The 20,559-nt window shown below is 38.8% G+C and overlaps 1 protein-coding gene across 1 annotated transcript in view; it reads left to right on the top strand.

Annotated features, from left to right (window-relative positions):
* LOC122489810 (prolyl endopeptidase) overlaps positions 1 to 20,559 on the top strand; it is a 119,463-nt gene that overhangs the window by 41,002 nt on the left and 57,902 nt on the right. Inside the window, exon 7 of the mRNA XM_043592028.1 lies at positions 10,061 to 10,166. Within this exon, the coding sequence (XP_043447963.1) occupies positions 10,061 to 10,166 (106 nt within the window). The remainder of the gene's footprint in view (positions 1 to 10,060; positions 10,167 to 20,559) is intronic.

Here is a 20,559-nt window from a genome sequence, read left to right as displayed (position 1 = left end):
CATCTGTTTGTGGCGTATTGAGGAACACATCGGATAGTATTTGGGTCGATTTCTGTTATTCCCCCATTGCTTTAGTACCACATTGTATTGGGAGAGCTGCGAAATCTGGTTTAATGACTGCCTGTTGAAAATGTTTTTGTTAACACATACCACATGAGCTTAAGACTACTCCTGTTGTTCTGTACGAATCTGTCTCCTGTTTTTCTTACAAATCCCTAATCAGTTCCCTAAGTGAAAAGACATCCATAAATGTAGATGATAGTTTGACCTTTAAAAGTTTTCATAGATTAAGTTTTGGAAACAATATTAAAGAGATGATGTTACGATTCACAACTATTATGAGAGGAATCCAAAGGAGACTGTGAAATAAAATTGATAAATTTTTCCTGCTCTGAAGGCACATGATTAACTCTCAAGGCTATTAAAATCCATTTTCACTCCTTTTGTTAACTTTCCAGACAATTTTAAGTCTCACTGCTTTTTAGCATACTTTTTTTATATACACAATTCTTTTATCATAATACATAAAAAAGAATACTTTCCCCAGTTTGAAAAGGTGCATGTAGATTCAAAATATGAAAAAAAACCTTTCTTTACTTCCTGGGTTCTAAATGGAAATTATTATATGTAGCAAAGAAATTTCATGTCTGTGGAGATTCGGTTATTAACACAAGACCACATGACTGGAGCTCAGTAGCTCTAGCATAAGATCGTTCATGAGTCGTTCTTTGAAAATGGTAATTTGTTTGATGAAAGTCCACTTATTCTCTCCCTATATATAAATATCAGCTCTGTGTCCTCTCATTTTGAAAGACAACTTTGTAGATAAATGATTAGGAGTTTAAAACATTAATAAGTGATCTTCTGTCCATTTTCTCCTAACATGAGATGAAGAAAAGCTAGTTGATTCAGGTCATTTGGAAAGCCCAGCTGTTCTTATTGTATAGTATTGAGACTGAGAATAGCCAAATCCAGTGACTTTAACATTTTTATGATGCTGGTAATAATAATACATAATAATACAGGTTTATTGCTTAAAATAAAGTATAAGCGTCCCGTTCTCTGGAGAAACTATTATTATCATATAACTTCTGTTTCGCACTCCCCCTTTTTTTTTTAATGGTTATTTTTATTTTTGAGAGAGACAGAGCTATGAATGGGGGAGGGACAGAGAGAGAGGGGGACACAGAATCTAAAGCAGGCTCCAGGCTCTGAGCTCTGAGCTGTCAGCTGTCAGCACAGAGCCTGACGCGGGGCTCGAACTCACAAACTGTGAGATCATGACCTGAGCTGAAGCCGGACACTCAACTGACTGAGCCACCCAGATGCCCCATCACACTCCTTTCTATAAATGAATTGATGGTGAAGCTGCTGACATCTTGTAAATATGGAGCAGCCTGACCCAGACCCTGTTCTGAATGGATTACCATCACACCTACACTAGGCATTCTTATTTGGGACTAGATTCCCCCGAGGTGTATTCTGGTTGCTGCGTATTTCTCTAAATTCTGTGATGTTAATGGCTCCTGGGTTTGTGGAAGTTATATTCCTGAGTGTGCTGAGTCACATGAGTTTTGTGTTTGTTGGAGCAGCATATAACATAACAGAATAAAATAATGAAATACATACTCCATCTTATAGTTTGAATGGTGTCTGTCAAGAGTTTCCTTGGTAAATACTACTATCTCCGTGTAGCTTAACACCACAATATACACAATTAAAATTTCTTTGTGAATGACTGTGGCTTCTTTAATGAAAGTATAGTCTGGAAACCCCATACCTTATGCCATTTTGGTAAATATCAGTGAGTATGGCAGTTGTTACTGGGTACCCTCTTCAAAAACAGAAGCCCACACTTAACAAAGGTTTTCTCCAGTTAGCATAAAATATGCCAAAATGAGAAACCACAGAAGTTAGAAGGGAACACTTCTTTCCACGCTCCTGTGACCTCCTTGTTTGGGAATTTTCCTGGATCAGGGCTGCTTCCGAGCTAGATCTGAGGGGTGTTGGGAGTTCTCAACCTAGTTGATTCACAGCCCTGCGCTGCATTCTTAGGTGAGCACCTTATCAGGGATCAGCTTGATAATCTGGTTCTGCATCTGCTGACTCGTTTCATTTCTAGCTGATGAACTGGGAGAAATGCACTTCTTGTTGCCTCTGCCTGGGGACTGTGTGGAAGCACAGCAGTTGTGGGCTGTGCTAGTTTACACACCGTGTGTGTACAGGGTGTTATGGTGCCTTGCATGCTGCCACAGGTCAGGTTCCTGGGGAAGCAGACTCGGAAGTTGAAAGGGAGTGCTTTGGAAATCTCCGCCTGTGCTGGGGAAGTGAGAGCAGAAGAGGAGGGGCTGAAATGTGTGCAGTCATTACAAAGACCTCAGCCAGTTCTGCAGGGAGCTCTCCAGTTGGGTTGGCCTTCAGCATTTTCCTGACTGGGGGCTGAGGGGTCTGGGCTTTCATACCCTTGCATTAATCAGTCATTGCCTGTGGGAAGAACCCGAAAGAATTCGATCTTGGGAAAGGTGGTTCTCTCCGACCGGAGGACAGGCCTAGAGGTTCTTAGCTGAGCATCCCAGCACCCAGCAGACCACGGCATCCACTGCACATGCTGATGTCCATTGGCAGGATGTGCACTTGAGAATGAGTTTATGTAGCTCCTGTCAAGTACTGCTCTGTGAGCCAGATAGCTATACCAATGAGGCGGTTGTAAGAGGGTAAAATTCAAGCAATCATTTGGAGGGGAATTCTATTTCTCTTTTAAAAGAGAAATCTTCTCTTTTGGGGGCCATCCCACCCCCATATCCTCCTCAGATCTCATTCTTTCTCCAGCTTCCCTCCCTGTTAGCTGCATTCTCTGCACTCCCGCCACACTTTGCAGTTCATGCTATCAGTGCTCCTACCCGAGCATGAGCTCTTGAAGGCCCTGTTGATCTGTGTGTTTCAGAACCTGGTCAGCAGCGGCACACTCTCAGTAGATATTAGGAGAATAAACAGCCTCAGCTCTGACTTCCTGAATACTGGATGGCTGTGTTGGTGGCATGTTAGTTAAATCGTGTCTTTGGGAAAGGGGATGGCAAGTTGTTTGGCACCTCAACTCCTGTGAAAACCGACCACTGTGGTGACATTAGCCATCTCCAGTCCCACCCACCCAGAAGCAAGGGGTGGTGGCTGGGGTGGCTTTTGCATTTGTTTCTATCTGTTAAGGTTCTCCTGGTTATGGATAATGAAAAGCTACATGGTAAAGAATGGTTATTTATGGGGGCACCTGGGTGGCTCAGTTGGTTAAGCATCTGACTTCAGCGCAGGTCATGATCTTGCAGTCTTGCACTGTGCTGACAGCTCGGAGCCTGGAGCCCGCTTTGGATTCTGTGTCTCCCTTTCTCTCTGCCCCTCCCCTGCTTGTGCTCTCTCTGTCTCTCAAAAATAAACAGACCTTAAAAATAATTTTAAAGAAAGAATGATAGCTTTCATCCCTGTTGGTATTGTATGGAATGCAGTTAGTTACTGGATTTAATATCCACAAATGTAAATACTTGATTTACAGTGATTCTTTGAATTCTTTTGTTAATTAATTTTTATTTGTATAAAAGGTAGGTTTTCGTGAAGTAAGATCATTTTGACTTAAGGAAAATTAGTTTGAAACAATATAGACATAGAGTAGAAGGAAGCTGTGGAAGGCACAGAATTAAGAATTATGTATTTCATAATTGGCCACACTGGTGTTATCCCAGCCTCGTTGCAACAAGTCAGTGCTTTTGAATCTAATAATTGCTTCCAGAGAACACAGTACTCTTGCTGGTATCATTATTTAAAGAAAAAAAACGGTATTTTGTGAACTGGAATTTGTAGCGTTTCGTGAAGGCCAGATCGGGCTTTTGACTCACCTGCTTTTCTGTTTTCTTTTTATGTGGATCTCAGAAAAGTTACTTTTTTTCTGTTGAGATTTAAGTGTCCTCCTCATCAATAGTATTTTTCTCTTTTCCTCCCAGTGAGCTCCAAAATACATTTTTTAAATTGCCTTGTAGTCTGAATGTGAAGCCGTGGTTAAACATGCATTGCTACAATTTTAGTGGATCAAGGTGTATTTCTAATCTACATATTTTGGGGCAACAATGACACGTATTTTGAAATCTGTCATTTTGAAATGACACTGATTTTGAAATCTGAGACCTTGAGCATTTGAAAATTCAGAGTTTCCAGTTTAGCAGATTTGTTTAGTGGCTATGGAACATCACTGGACTGTGACGAAGAGAGTTACGGTGAAAAAGAGAGACTTAATTGGCATCCCAACAGCAATGTACCTTGGGGTTTCCTGCCTTAGATTAAATATAAACTGCTACAATATTTAGTTCAGCCAGAAATCCTGAGAAAACCTCATTAGATGTGCTTGAGACACAGCTTTCATCAGAGGTTTGGTGCGATTCTGGCAGTGAGTTTTACTGCCCTGTCTTTCTGTTGGCTGAATCACTACAACTCAGTTAACCACCATTTATGATTGCGATACTTTAAGCACTAAGCTATAAAAATTCTGTCCTGATTTAAAGGACAAGAGACCAAAGTCTGAAGTATTAATGAGGCTGCTTTTCATTACATTTAATAAAGTTATGATGTAAGGTTGCTTGATGACATTAATATAGGACCATTTAAAAATAAGGTGGAACTTGGGGCATCCAGGTGGCTCAGTCGGTTAGGCATCCGACTTTGACTCAGGTCATGATCTCATGGTTTGTGGGTTTGAGCCCTGTATTGGGCTCTGTGCTGACAGCCCAGAGCCTGGAGCCTGCTTCAGATTCTGTGTCTCCCTCTCTCTGTTCCTCCATCACTCATGCTGTCTCTCTCTCTCTCTCTCTCTCAAAAATAAATCGAACATTAAAAATTAAAAACATATTTTCTTAAGAACACTTTTCTTCTTCTCTCTTTACTGTCCCCAGCTCTTGTTCTCTCTCTCTCTCTCTCTCTCTCTCTCTCTCTCTCTCTCTCAAAAAAAGAGAAAGAACGAAAGAAAGAAATTTATATTAATACAGTGTGAAGAGGAAAGAAGGGAAAGCAAGGTGAATACTCAAAATTAACATGGAAGCCAGTACTTCAGCATGACAATTAATGAAAATGGAATACAAATTCTGAAGTTGGGTTTTTTAAAAACTCAGTCAAATCTAATGTTCTTTTGCAAGAGACCCACTTAAAACATAATGACAGGTAAGTTGGAAATACAGTGAGGATGAAAATGGAGAAAAGAATTAATGGAAATCAGAAATTTATGTAAGGATTCTCCAAAACTGACGATATCTGAAAAGACTATAAGGAGCCAGCAAAAGATAGAAGAGAATGTACCTAGAGTCATTCGGTATTATGTATAATTTGTGGCAAAAATCCATACAGCAAAGTATGATTCATGTTTGTGAAGGGAAACTGTTTCTGAACTCAGAAAAAAAAAAAATGTCACCAGGAAAGAGCAGCCAAATTGAACAGGATTTTCTAGAATATTTGATGAAACTAACTTCTTTGGAATCTCGCTTCTATTTCACAAGTACAAATTATGTCTGTGCTTTAAAATGATTTTTTCTGAGAAAGCGATGCTTAGCTTAAGACATCCAGCGTGCTGCCAGGTGTTTAAAACAATGGGCATTTTAGACATGCATAGCTGTTATGACTAATTTATAAATGCAAAGAACCAAATTGACAAACAGCTGGTCTACCAAAATGACCCTGTAGATAGACAGTGGATGGACATTTTTGGAGAGCTGGAACCTAATTCCTACAAGTCTAAGCACTTGCTGCTGGTGGTAAGTAAAATCCTAAGTGTTCCATGCTCAGGCACTCTTGTCTAGATGACATTTCGCTCGGTATTATCACATTGCACTGATAGAAGGAATCAGCATATGTGGGCGTGATGGGGGCAGCGGAACAAGTCAGAGTGAACTTTTGATGGTTTCACTTCTACGTGAAAGAAAAGAAGCATGCCCCAAAGGCTGCAGGTAGTTCACAGAAGTATTATTGGAATAGAAAACAGAAACAGTAAAAATACCTTACTGTGTAATGAGACAGAAATATATCACTATGTTTTTAAAACTTTTTGTATTATGTTTATTTGTTTATATAGAGAGCACGCGCACAAGCAGGGGAGGGGCAGAGAGAGGGACAGACAGAATCCCACCCCTGTTATGTTTTTTATTAATTATGGGTATTCTCTTTTAAATTAGTTCTACCTTAATTACATTCTTAATTTTTATATCTGTGTATTTCAATCATGCACAGTAATATACTCTAAAAAGAAAGTGTAATTATACAATAAAGAATTAAAAATGAGTTAACGGGGCACCTGGGTGGGCTCAGTTCGTTGAGCGTCCAAGTCTCAATTTCAGCTCAGGTCATAATCTCACAGTTTGTGAGTTTGAGCTCTGTGTTGGGCTCTGCGCTGACAGCATGGAGCCTGCTTGGGATTCTCTGTCTCCCTTTCTCTTTGCCCCTGCCCCTGCTTGTGCTCTCTCTCACTCTCCCCCCTCCCCCACCCCATAATTTTTTTTTTTAAATGAGTTAAAAAATTATGTATATAATGACAGTTATTTGCTTCTGGCCATGACGGTGTAACCGGTCTTAGAGCAGCCCTCCTGCCATAAACAGCTAGAAAACTATACAAAATAAACCATTCATTTGCAGATATTGGTCAACAGGCATTGCTGGGCCATCATCTGTAAGAAAGACAGATGCTGTGATTGCCCTGTATTTCTGCCTCTCTGGAGATATTTTCTGGAGCCTGGCACAAGGAAGGAAGAACCCACAGAGTACTGCAGTCTCATTGAACTTGGTATCCAAAGAATTCAGGAAGACTGAAGCTATTGGAATTTGCGGGCAGAGTACCAAAAGGAGGGAACTACCACTAAGTTCCAGAAATCTGCCTTGGTATCCCTTTGTGTCTTTGTGGACTACTAAGTATATGCATAGAATGAAACTTCGTGATTCAAGCTTATAGGGTGCTATAAGCCAACAAGTAACAGGTCTGAGAGACTGTCGCTTTCTGACCAAAGTGAAAAGACCTTGTGAACATCTGGGGTGTTCACTGGCTACCCCAGAGAGGCCATGCCTTTGCAGTGAGGCTGTAGATGTTTCCCAGCAAAGCTTGAAAACAAGTTCCGAGTGATTGAGCTGACCCATTAACACATTAACTGCCTCAAAACTTTTTAAAGGAATACAAAAACAAAACACTAAAAAAATCCAGACCACATTCAAAATGTGTAGAATCCAATTTTAAAAAGTTGCTAAGTGTGTAAAGAAGCAGAAAAATGTGACTTATAACCAGGGAAAATAGTAGCCAATGAAACAGATCTCGAAGTGACAGGCAGGATAACGAGCAGAGACTTTAAAAAAAAAAAATTGAGAGGCACCTGGGTAGCTCAGTCAGTTAAGCCTCCAACTTTGGCTCAGGTCGTTATCTCACGGTTCGTGGGTTCAAGCCCCGCATCAGGCTCTGTGCTGACAGCTCAGAGCCTGGAGCTTGCTTCGGATTCTGTCTCTGTCTCTCTCTGACCCTCCCCTGCTCATGCTCTGTCTCTGTCTCTCAAAAATAAATAAAATGTTTAAAAAATTTTAAAAAACAACTTATAAAGTAATTTTTAAAGGATTTAAGAAAACAGTATAATGAACAAAGAAACAAAAAAATCAAAAATCAACCATTCTTCTAGATGTGAAAATAAACCATCCGAATCAAAAAATGCTCTGCATGGGCTTAACAGCAGTTTAGATACTACAAAAATGTCAGTGAATTTGAAAACAGGACAATTGAAAATAAACCAAAAAGAAAAAAACTGAAACAAAAATGAACACAGCCCCACTGACCTATGGGGCAGTGCTAAGTGATCTAACATTGTGTATCTGAAGTCCTACAGTAAAGTGAAGGGACACAGAAATATAAAGGAGGAAAAAAAAAGGCCAAAAGCGTTACGGATTTGATAAAATAGACAAGCCCACAGATCCAAAATGTTCAACAAATCTCAAGCTACTACAGCAAAGCCCATTATTAATTTGCATTAAAACCTAAGATAAAAATCTTAGTTTTAAGATTAAAAAAAAAAAAATCTCATGAGCAGCCAGAAAGAAGAAAACACAAAATTACATGCAGTGAGAAAAAGATAGAAAATTACTTCTCGTCTGAAACAATGCAAGGCAGAGCAGAATGGAAAGACACTTTCTTAGGCCTACCTTGACTACCATATTTAAAAAGTTACAGTTCCTCTCCCCACATCCTGCCTCCCTTACCTACACCTGTTCATGTTCTCCATGGCATTCATCATTTTATAATATGCTACATAATTCCATACTTATCTTCTCCAGTAGAATGTAACTTTTTTTCCCTGATTTGTTCACTGATATATCTTTAAATGTCTTGCACATAATGGCTGCTTAGCAACTATTTGTTGAAAAAACATATTAACAGTTGTTGGTAAGTATGTTAAGATTCTCCAGAGAAACAGAACCAACAGAATGTGTGTATACACCTATAGGAGAAAGACTTATTTCTAAAGAATTGGCTAATGTGATTGTGAAGGGTAGGTTGGCAGGCTGGAAATCCTGAGTTTTCAGTTTGAGTGCAAAGGCAGAATTCCTTTTTGCTTGGGAAGGTCACTGTTTTTCTGTTAAGGCCTTCAGGACTGATTGGATGAGGCACACCCACATTATGAAGGGTGATCACCTTTTAAGAGTCCACCAGTTTAAATGTTCATCCCATCTAAAAAACACATTCACAGGGGCTCAGTCAGTTGAGTCTCTGGCTTCAGGTCAGGTCATGATTTCACAGTTCATGGGTTCAAGCCCCGCATCAGCTTCTGTGCTGACAGCTGAGTCTGGAACCTGCTTTGGATTCTGTGTCTCCCTCTCTCTCAAAAATAAATAAATAACAACAAAAACAAAAACACCTTCACAGAAACATCCAGAGTAATGTTTGACAAAGTACCTGGGTACCGTGGTCTAGCCAAGTTGATATGTAAAATTAGCCATCACAGTAAGATATGGAAAACAGGAACTGTTACTCACTGTGAAATGTAAGATATAAGTTGGTACAATCATCTTGGAAAATTATTTGGCCACATCTAAGGAAGTTGAGTATGTGAGTGTCTTACCACTGAGCAAGTTTACTTCTAGTTATACACCTGGAAACACACATAAGGCCACAAGTAAACATGTTCAAAACTTCTCTGAAGTGTGGCTTGTGATAGGAAGAAAATAGAAATAAAACATCTATTCGTGGGAAAATGGATCAATTAATTATGGTATGTTTCTAGATTGAAATACTGCATAGCAGTTAAAACAAATGAATTAAATATACATATATTGACATGGACTAATTTTTTTAATTCTGTTGAAAAAAGTGAGTTACAAAAGGATGTGTGTGTGTGTGTGTGTGTGTGTAGAGAGAGAGAGAGAGTTTGATACCACTTATATCAATTTGACAACTCAAAATCATAATATATCGTTTGTTTTATGAGTTTACCAAGATTCTTTTTGCTGCCTGAGATTCTATTTGATTCTGTAAAGGAAATCCACAGAAGCATAGGCTTTTGATCTTCGACATCTTGCTGTAGAGGTAACTAGGTACACAGAAAGAGTTGTTCCACAGCAACTAGCTGATGCCAGCAGTGTGCACCACAGATAAACTGCATCATGCCCATTTTGCTAATTCTTACTCATTCACAACAATTTTAATATCTGTAACCCGTGACAAAATTTCAAAGTCAGAGATACTGATATTCAAAATGACAGATTGCGTGTATTTTCAGTTAAAGAATAGACTATAAATTTAAATCAAAATCACATTGAGTCATGACATTCGGTTTTATCTATTGATATTTTCTACTTAAATATTTCACTGTTTTTTAAACTGTGATGTAAGAGTAAAATAAGTTAAAGTTGATGTTCATCTTTTTTTTTCTAACTTTCTTAGCCACACATAAATTTGGAATGAACATATTGCATTTGAGGTTAACTTTTAGTTTTTACTTAACTGTGCTTTCGCAGAAAATATTTTCTAATCAGTCCCCTCCCTGCACTGTTTTTATTTCCTTCCTAGTTGTCTGACGATGGTCGCTATGTCTTATTATCAATAAGGGAGGGATGTGATCCAGTAAACCGACTCTGGTACTGTGACCTACAGCAGGAATCCAATGGCATCACTGGTAAGTTATCTTTCAAATAGGTAATTATTCCAGAAAGCTCAATTAAAAAAGCAATTATTTTGGTCTTCTAATTGATTTCCCAAGAAACCTTCCATTCAACCACATCATCTCAGTTCATATTTTTTCTTTCAGTATTGTTCCATAAAATGAAGAAAAATTGAATGAAGCTTTTTGTTGGCTTTAGCATTTTCTCCATAGATTGAGGTTAACCATATGCTTTGCATATGAATGTGAAAATGTCCTGTGCATATTGCAGTTGAAGAGTGTTAAGGAGAAACTAGCCCTTTGGTTTGTAAAGCATTATAATTGTCTAGATGTAATGGTGCAGACTGTCACAGGCTAAGGTAAGAGACCAGTGAGAATTTGCCCGGTTAACAGGTTCTTATAGTTTCTTAGCACTGAGCAGCATGCACAATAACAGCTAGTTTCGCTTCCTGGAAAGCCTTCTACATCATGATAGCAAGCATATACCAGCTAGTTACAAATTGTGGAGGTGGCTCATTTTAAATGTTGTTCCCTTTGAACATCTGTGTCATGCCAGCACCATCCTCGAGCATTAAAGCTTTCCAGCTGCTTAATGTACTATGCTGAGAATTCCCAGACCCAACAGCTCTACAGATATGCTGGAACTCAGATAAGGACACTAAACTAATCACCCTGTGTTATGGTTAATGTAAAATAAATATATTTTAGGTATGGTGACACAGATTTTCAAACTATATAATATTGAGTACATTTCTAATTATTAATTAGATTACTTCATTATTGGTACCTAATTTTGTATTACATTATAAGAAAATATACAGTTTTTTTTTTCTTATTGATCGGGCATTGCATCATTTTTAAACGTCCCTGAGCAAGATCGACATCCTGACATTCTTAGATACTGCAGAGCGCCATTCACAGATACAGCAGCATGAAGTCCACAGATTTATTCAGGTGTGAAATATATATCCATTTCATGAAGATACGTGTGGGTTTGGTTTCTTGTTTTTCTGTTAAAAAAAAAGAAGATGCACCCATTTTGATCTCAAAAGAAAATTGGATCAGCCACATTAGTTTTCACATTCTTTGACAGGAGCAAAGCCAGCACCCAAGAATTATTCACTTGAGTTGCGAGTCTAGGTGTACCCAGAAGTGGACCTCTGAAGAATGAAATCCGAAAGGAGCAGTGACTAGCTGTTTCTGTGCTGTCATCCTGACAGTGTTCCTGTGTGAGTCCAAGATGGTGGGAAGGACTTAGCCTTTCTCCAGTTTATTAAAAATTCCAGTTACAGCGACCTCCCTCCAGAGAGTGCTGGTTTCATTTCCTATTTATGACCTTGTTATATCTTTAAATTATTAGATAGACTTGTTATTAAATGATACAGGTTACAAAAAACACAGGTCGCTTAATTTACTCTAAATACAGAGAAGAGAATTTCTTCCTGGTACTCTGAGCTTGGATTGCTGTGTCCACTTTAATAATAGTAATGCAGTGAGTGAAACTTCCAAGGGCTGACAGAACTGGAGGAAACCTTGTTTTCTTCCAAACCTCTCAGTCCTTATCTGTTTGTTTTCACCTTATATACTTTTTATTCCATGATTTATCATTGCCTCTTTACTGAGGAATTAGAAAACGGCCTGTGGGGGTGGCGCCTGGGTGGCTCAGTCGGTTGAGCCTCCAACTTCAGCTCAGGTCATGATCTCACAGGTTTGTGGGTTCAAGCCCCGTGTCAGGCTCTGTGCTGACAGCTCAGAACCTGGAGCCTGTTTCTGATTCTGTGTCTCCCTCTCTCTCTGCCCCGCCCCAGCTCACGCTCTGTCTCTCTCTCTCTCTCAAAAAAATAAATAAACATGAAAAAGAAAACAGACTGTAGGACCCAGAGACTGAGATTCTGGAGGGAAGACAGTGCAGAGATTCACTAGGCCATCACGAATGAAATTCCAGACACTGTAGCCCTGGATGAACATGAAGGAGAAAAAAGGGACACATCTAAGAAACCATAAATGGCTATGATGCATTCAGATAGGAAGATCCTATTTACAAAATAAGCCAGGCCGTGGCCTGCCCTCCCAATTTGATCTTTTCCTTGAATTACCTTGTCTTCTCTGCTTCTTAGGTGGTTTTGTTTTTTTGTTTTTTGGGTTTGTTTTTTGCAACTTGGGTAAAGAGCCTAGGGCAGAGTAAGCATTCAGTAAATGTTAGCAATTATTATTTTCTAAATTGTTCTTTTTCTTTTTAATTCATCCAGAGGAGCTTTAAGGTTATTTTGTCATGATCTGAACAGCTGTATGTTTGACTAGGACTGTGTATAAACCTATAAATTTATTTGATATTAGATCTCTCGGTGGAACCACATATTTCTTTTGTTCTTGGTCTTTTTTTTTTTTTCCTACTTTTATGTAAGCTCTACACCCAATGTGGGTCTTGAACTCACAGCCCCAAGATCAAGAGTTGCATGTTCTACTGACTGACCCAGCCGCGTGCCCCCTAACCACATATTACTTGTTAAAGTTATCCCTAGGTGTTTTGTATTTGTGAGCTATTTATGGCTTGTGAAGGTGTCTGTCAGGGTTTAACCAGAGAAGCAGAGCCAGTAGGAGATCTACATTAAGACGTGTATTTCAAGAAATGGGCTTATGTGATTGTGGGACTAGGTAGGTAAGTCTGAAATCATTAGGGCAGGCCATCAGGAAGAACAGGCTGGAACTCTCAGGCACAGGCTGAAGCTGCTGTCCACAGGTAGTATTTCTGCGTTTTCAGAGAAGCCTCAGCTCCACTGATTGAATCAGGCCCACCTAGATTATCTAGGATAGTCTCCTTTGCTTAAAGTCAGCTGATCATGGTCTTTAATCACATCTACAAAATACGTTCACAATAACACCTAGATTAGTATCTTATTCATTAACTCAGGACATTAGACTAGCCAAGTTGACCTATCAAAAACACCATCCCGGTGACCTCATGGAAAAAGCACATGGAGAAGAATAGAGTTCACAAGTCTTACAACACTAACCTGATTTCATTTTCTGGTAAGATTATTAAACTGACCAGTGTTTGGCATTCATTGAGGCACTTAGAAAAATATGTGATAGCCTATAGACTTTGAAGTGTATAATAGGATAGGTGGATTTGAAGCTGTTGATTTATACACTGATGTGCATACTGAACGCATTAGAGAATGTTTTCCACTAATAGCTGCTAAATTCTGGGGGTAGCTGGACCTGCCATCTTTTTTTAATTATTGATTTACTAGCATTAAGTTTGTGGGTAACGTAAACCTCAGAGTAGTTACTCTTTCAAATGGCAATCCTGGGATTCTGAAAGCTCTCCACAGTTACAGTGATTGGCCATTGCTAATACAATGACATGGAAATCCATTTCCATCCTTGGGTTCAAACTCAGTTGCATAGGACAAGATCAAAGAGATCTTGTTTTTTTGTGTTTTGGTTTTTTTAAATTAATTGCTTGTTCATTATGAGTCAGTGATAGGATTATGACTATTTAAAGAAACAAGTACTATGTGTCAGTTGAACTGTTGAAGACATTAAGTAAAGCATATTTAGTTTATAAAAGGAAACACATAGCATATTGAGATAGTGATCATTAAAAATTTTTAAATAACCTCTATTAATTATAGTTGGATATATTGGAACAATAACCAGAACACTTTCAAATCAGATTTGAATTTCAGTCTCAGCTCTATAACTAAATAACTGGTGGACCAGGCATGGGAATGTTTTCTCTCAATGTTTCCATTATTTCCATGACTACAGATGGGGAAGTAATACCTACTTCATGAGGAATTGTGAGGAATAATGAAGAGGTATGGGGCTGGGCTTAGCAGAGTTCCTGGCATATAGTAGTTTCTCAAGGAGTCCTCCTTTCTTTTTTCCTTCGTTTCTTGCCTGAAAGAGGAAGACTTGGAATCCGGACACTTTGGTTTTGGGTAACACTGTAAAATAGATAGAGAATATCCTAGGATAAATGGTTATCTTCAGTATCAAAGCTACTCTACACATAGATCTTGTTGTTGACTTATTTTCTGCAAAACCAGATTCATAATAAAAAAAAGGTCCTTTCATTGACAAAAACGTAAATAGGTGTGCCTCTAAGTGTGAGACTATGTGGGAAATGGTCTAATTGTATAGGTTGATAATTGAAATTTGGGGAGTTTATATGCCCAGTTGGTAACCATGACTACTGCCAGGGATCTTTTTCTTGCTCTTTCCTTACCTACTCTTTCATTTTTGTTATACTTTTAAACTAGGGAAAGAATAGTTAACATTTAACTTAAATGCTAAATGTGCTAGTTAACTATTAGATGAGTTAGACTTGGATACCCGGTGACTGAAAACTGAATCCAATGTTATAAAATCCTTCATTTTAAAAAAATTTTATTTATTTATTTATTTATTTATTTATTTATTTATTTATTTATTTATTTATTTTTGAGAGAGAGAGAGGGAGAGAGCGAGCGAGCGAGCGCACATGCACCCACAGGGGAGGAGCAGAGAGACAGGGAGAGAGAGAATCCCAAGCAGGCTCCATGCTGTCAGCACAGAACCCGACACGGGGCTCTCAGTCCCACAGAGTGAACCAGAACATAATGACCTGAGCTGAAATCAAGAGTCAGAGGCTTAAAAGGGACTGAGCCACTCAGACACCTCTGAAATCTTTCATTTTATATTGCTGAAATTTATATCCCTTTTATAACCTAAAGCCTTTTTGCTATGATTGTAATCCTTTTTACCTTAAAGGCAGGGAGAATTCTCAGCATTTTCATGTAAATTAATTCTTTGTTTATTAGGGCAGGGCTAAATTGCTTGTCAGAAAAACTAAATAATTTCACTTAGGTAGCACTTTGTAACTTTTCTGTGAACTTTGTCTCCCAAGAAAATCCTCTACCCCTGTGCATTTCAAAATGAGAATCACAAAAAGCACAAAAAAGTGGCCAATGGCTACATACTGTCATAGGGAAAACACATAGAGAAGACAAAACTACGTAAATACAGGATGGAAAAAAAGTCTTAGAATATTGAGAGTTAAAGGAGTTCCTTTGAAACTGGATTCCTTTGTCATTTACATTTGTCGTGTAAATTTCTGTTTCTCTTCCCCAACCTGCTGACCATTTTCCTGCTCACCACTCTGCCTGATCTCTCAACCTGTTACCCTTTGCCTCTCTTTGGAGAACTTCATTTCCGCCATTTACATGTGTAGTATTTTTACTTAATAATATGAACACATCTGGAAAGGCGCCCATGGCCTTTCCACAGGAACTGCACTTCAGGTTGGTGACTGCTCCTTTCCTGACCTTTCTGAGCAGGAAACTCCTCTGCCTCCCCCATTTACCATTGTGTAGAAATAGCACGAGACAGATCATCTAGGCCTTAGAAGCTTGTTTATGCAATTTCCTAGGTGTTCCAAACAGCTAAGCAAATGTCTTTCAAAGAATATCACACCCCCTCCCCTCCATGGGGCGCCTGAGTGGCTCAGTCGGTTGAGCATCTGACTTCAGCTCAGGTCATGATCTTCGGGTTCACGAGTTTGAGCCCCACGTCAGGCTCTGTGCTGACAGCTCAGAGCCTGGAGCTTGGTTTGATTCTGTGTCTCTCTCTCTCTCTGCCCCTCCCCCGCTCACACTCTGTCTCTGTCTCTCAAAAATAAATAAACATAAAAAAAATAAATATATATATCACACTCCCTTCTGTGTGATATTCTGGCTGCCAGAGACATGTTCTGAGTTGCTATCTTCTTTCTCTGGGGGAGGAGGGATTTTTGCCCTATCAGTTACCACAGGGTTGACACCTTTTCTTCTGCAGTTGGCTTTTCTCTTCCTTTCCCCTATTCTTATTTCTTTTTTTCACTGTGCAAAAACAAACAACAACAACAGAAACACTTTGTGTGAGTGTTTGTGAGCTGCATGAGATCAGGGACTTTGTCTTGCTCCCTGGAGTGCCCAGCACCTAGAACAGTGCCTGACAGATAACAAGGAGTCTGTCCTAGGCCAGATGTTAGTCAGACTTCCCTAAGTCCTCTTCTCAACCAATCCTCAGCCTTGGTTCCTCAGCCTCCTCTCCTTTGTTGGGCCACCACAGCTCAGTTGTAGCAAGAATCTCACTAAATCGGTTTAAAGAGAATCCCCTACCCTCCATATCTGATTACCCTTAATATCTGATCAAATTCCTCATTCCTCCCCTATGTGATATCTGATTACCTTGACCTGCCTTCACCACGAATATTAGTAGGTTGTTTTCACTAGCATCCCCCCTACTCCATGTGTCCTCTTAGTGACCACCCCTCTGTCCATTCTGCTCATTGGCTATAAATCCCCAGCTCCCTTGTTTGTATTTGGAGTTAAGCCTGATCTCTCTCTCTCTCTTATTGCTGTAGTCTTAACACCTCTCTCGGGAGTCCTGAATAAAGCCTTCTTTACCATTTTAACAAGCGTGAGATAATTTTTTTCTTTCATATAGACTCCTAGAAGGTGGGTACCAGTTTGTCTTGAATGATGATGTTGTTTATGGCTCATGGTGCTCAGGTGGCCCTGCTTTATAAGCCATCCTCCATCAGTCACTGGTCATGTTCCTGTAAGCATTTTGAATCTTCTCTTTTCTGGCCTCCTAAAGTTTTTTTAGTTAAATTTTTATCCTTTATGAAACCCTGAGAATGATGAATAAGTACAGACCATGTTTCTCCAGTTGTGTATATTGTATGGGCAGAAGTTTTTCTTTCTCTTTTTCTGTTCCTTGTTTAAGATCAAAAGTGAAGAACCACTTAGGACACCAGGCTGGCGTGACAATTTAATAGTCTGCAGGAGAAAAGACAGCTGGGTCTTGACTCCTGTGATTCTTAATGTGATTCATGCCTGCAGATTAGTTGAAATTAATCATCCTGAACCTTGGAAGCAAATGATTTGTGTCTGGATTTTCGTAGTTATATTTTCTGTATTTAATTAAGAATTTTCAAAATTATATATATATTTCATTTCCTAAGTTTATTATCCAATTTGAATATGCAGTTGACCTTTGAACAACCCAGATTTGAACTCTGCAGGTCCACTAAACGTGGATATTTGGGTTTTCTTTTTTAATAATAAATACAGTATTGTACTATAAGTGTATTTTCTTTTATGACTTTCTTAATATTCACTTTTCTCTAGCTTACTTTATTCTAAGGATACAGTATATAATACGTACAAGATACAAAATATGTGTTAATGGGTTGGTTATGTTATCAGTAAGGCGCCTAGTCAACAGTGGAATGTTAGTAAAATTTCAAGGGAGTCAAAAATTATATGTGGATTTTTGACTGCAGTGGGTTGTTGGTATCCCTAACCCCCACGTTGTTCAGGAGTCAACATATATATAAAGTTACTTCATATCAACTAAATTCAGAATAAATTTTTACAAATTTTCTATATTATAGTTAAGTATCAGGCCTTAGATTTGCTCTTGTTTCAAATATGTGGACTTAAAAAACTTTTATTAAAATTTCATTTATACATTAAAAATATAAATGATGGTTTTCAACATACTTTTATGCATATTTATCTTGGTGTTCAGTATAAATATTTAACTTATATTTCTAAATGTTTTTACTGGAAAAGTCTGAGACCACTATTTTAAAATTTGGTTGCTTCTGTTGTCTCACACTGTCAACAAATATATGTAAGTCTCAGTCTAAACTGTGGGATTGGGTAAGTGTTACATATTTAGTTACAAAGCAAGCATGTAGCATGTATCAGGTGCCCCACTCTGCGCCGTCATTCCTGCTAGATGGTCTCTGTGAGGTCGCCAGTGCACAGTTTCAGGGCTTATCAGCAGTGCTGTGACCTAGCACACAGCGCAGGCTCACAGTTGGGACATCTCTGCGGTCTGAAGACTCTAAACGCCCTCCCTTTCCCCTCTGTTTTCTTTCTTCTGTTCCGTCTCTCTTTGGTTCTTTCACTTTTCTGTGAAAGTTCAGATCCTTCATTTCCTATTGTTAAGGTGAACAGCAACAAAAGAGATGCTGACCATTTGGCCCTATTCTGAATGCATTTAAACTTGTGTTAGAAGTTTTGAAATAGAATCCTTAGGAAGCAATTATTAGGTGAAAAGCACTATCAATGTCTAAAGTCCTTGTTAGTAACGTAACACACTTAGCACACCAACGTAGCCATCTTAGGACAGCCCCGAAGTGGTCTTTGCTCCTATCTCAGCATTTATGGAGCATTTGGCAGAAACGACAGATGGTGCTGACATGACTGATTTTTGTAAGGAAATACCAGCTTATCTTTACTTCATCCAGACTTTCACTAACCTGTCTCTCTGCTTTTTCCTTTTTTGCTGAAAATTCGATCCTTTTAGACTGATGAAGTTTTTAGCACTCAGCCTGTCTTTGTTTTAGTGCTTCCGTGTCATTAATGAAAAATGGCTCTCTTCTGCATAAAAAATTAATCTACACTACATGCTACGCATAGAAGGAAGCTCGGTGTTTTTGGACACTGAAGTTGTTCCTTCAGCTGTCTCTAGCTAATGCCGGGCACGTGACCTCTTGTTTCTCAGTAGCTGAGACAACGCTGACTCGTGTTTCATGCCTTACGGGGCTTGGGCATCTTTTGGGGGGGGGGGGTGTGGAAAGTGGGAAATAAATTTGGGAAACTTGAAACAAACAAGTTGTCCAAAGTTTAGCAAACTCAGCTGAGTGTTAAGAGCCAGCCCAACAGGCGAGGAGGGCTTCTGTGAAAGGCAGGGAGTTATTAAAAAATAGTATGTGTTTCAGAGTGGGAATGTAAAAAAAGCAAAAAGAATTGGAACATCAAAAGACAGCATAAAAATAAGCAAAACATTAATTTTGAAGTAAAATATAAATAAATATAAAAATATAAGTAATAGTGACAAAACTAGTATTTTTTTCTAATTTTAAAATTAGTGATTCTAAAGGCTTATTCTAGGAAAATAGCTACGTGCTGTGACAGATGGAAATTAGATTTTAAAAGTTCACTATTAACAAGTCATGCTGTTCAGAAGCCACATTTAGCTTATTCTTGCCATTTGAAGAATGTTGGGATTATTTGGAATAGTAGTAAGTATTGACTATTTAACATTTTCTGCATGCCAGATTCTGAGCTACAACTGTAGATAATTCATTTAGTCTTCTCAACAACCTCTAAGGAGCACATGTTGTTATCTCCAAGAAACTGGGGATGGGCAGGCCAGTTCACTTCCCTGATGCCACGCAAAGATTCAGACTCAGGTCAGTTGACACTCCCAAGCCCGTGTTCTGACTGTCACTGTGAGGCAGCTGGGATGGAAGGAAGGTGTCTGGCCAAGGAGAACAACAGCGTTCTGCCCTCCAAGTTTCAGAGCCTGACTTCACTTTGCATTTGTTTATTGTTATTATATAGTGTTTCATAAAGTATAAAAGCACTTTTAGCTCCTGTTGCTAGAGAGCTTACAAAACATTTTCTATGAAACAAAGTTAATACCATTGATTTTAACAGGAAGCAATAAAAAGTAATGAGTTTGCTCTAGGGAAAGCATAAGATGACTTATTTTAAGCTAACCTTCCCTCAGCAAACAAATCATTCTCCCACCAAGAATCAGGTCTATAAAAAGTCATTTTAACTTACACAGGGAGAAGTTTGGGAATTGAATTCTGTTGGCGTCAGAGTGAATAATGCCACTTACAAAAAAAAGAACCTCAGGAAAGGATGGTAAAAGTGAGACGGTTTGGGAGTTAAGCCATGTTTCTTTTTTAAGAGTAATTTTTCCATTTTCCATTTAAATCAATAGCGTTCTAACTTGCGAATAGCAAAACTGAGTGAGCCCCATTGTTCAACTGAAATACCATTTCTCTTGAATTATTTTGTGCCAAATCCCTGAGGAGCAAGGTTTTCAGGAGAGCAAAAAGATTCCGTGAATGCCATTTTAAACATGCAGCCCCATGGGGGCCAGTACTTTGAATCCCATTTGTATAAATCCAGCCACATACCTAAATTCAAATGAATTTATGACTTGTAGTATTTATTTGTGACTCAGGTTAATACTCCAGGATTTGATGGTAGATAATGACCACAAACTTTGTTGTTTTGGTGTTCCCTGGGGCTTGATTATTTAAAACGAGTGTGCCACATCTTCAGGCTCACCTGATTATACAGAGGTACTGAAGGAAATTTCTGTGTATTGCCTTTAGTAGATATTTCAATGACTTTTTGTGTTGGGGGTGGGTGGCTAGGGTCGTAATAAATATCACTATAATGCCTGCAAGACCTTTTCAGGCAGAAACCATAAGATGGTTACTTTGAGAAGTAAAGGTTGCACATCAGGAAATGTTTTATTGTCAGGGGGACATTTAAGGAATCTGACATTTTTCTGAACCAAGATTCTGTGTCTACAAATGTCATAGTCCAGAAAATTGTGATTC

This window comes from Prionailurus bengalensis, chromosome B2 (genome assembly GCF_016509475.1).
Source record: "Prionailurus bengalensis isolate Pbe53 chromosome B2, Fcat_Pben_1.1_paternal_pri, whole genome shotgun sequence".
NCBI classification, from domain to species: domain Eukaryota; kingdom Metazoa; phylum Chordata; class Mammalia; order Carnivora; family Felidae; genus Prionailurus; species Prionailurus bengalensis.
Note: the sequence above shows the minus strand (reverse complement) of the source record. Positions and strands in the feature narration are given on the sequence as shown.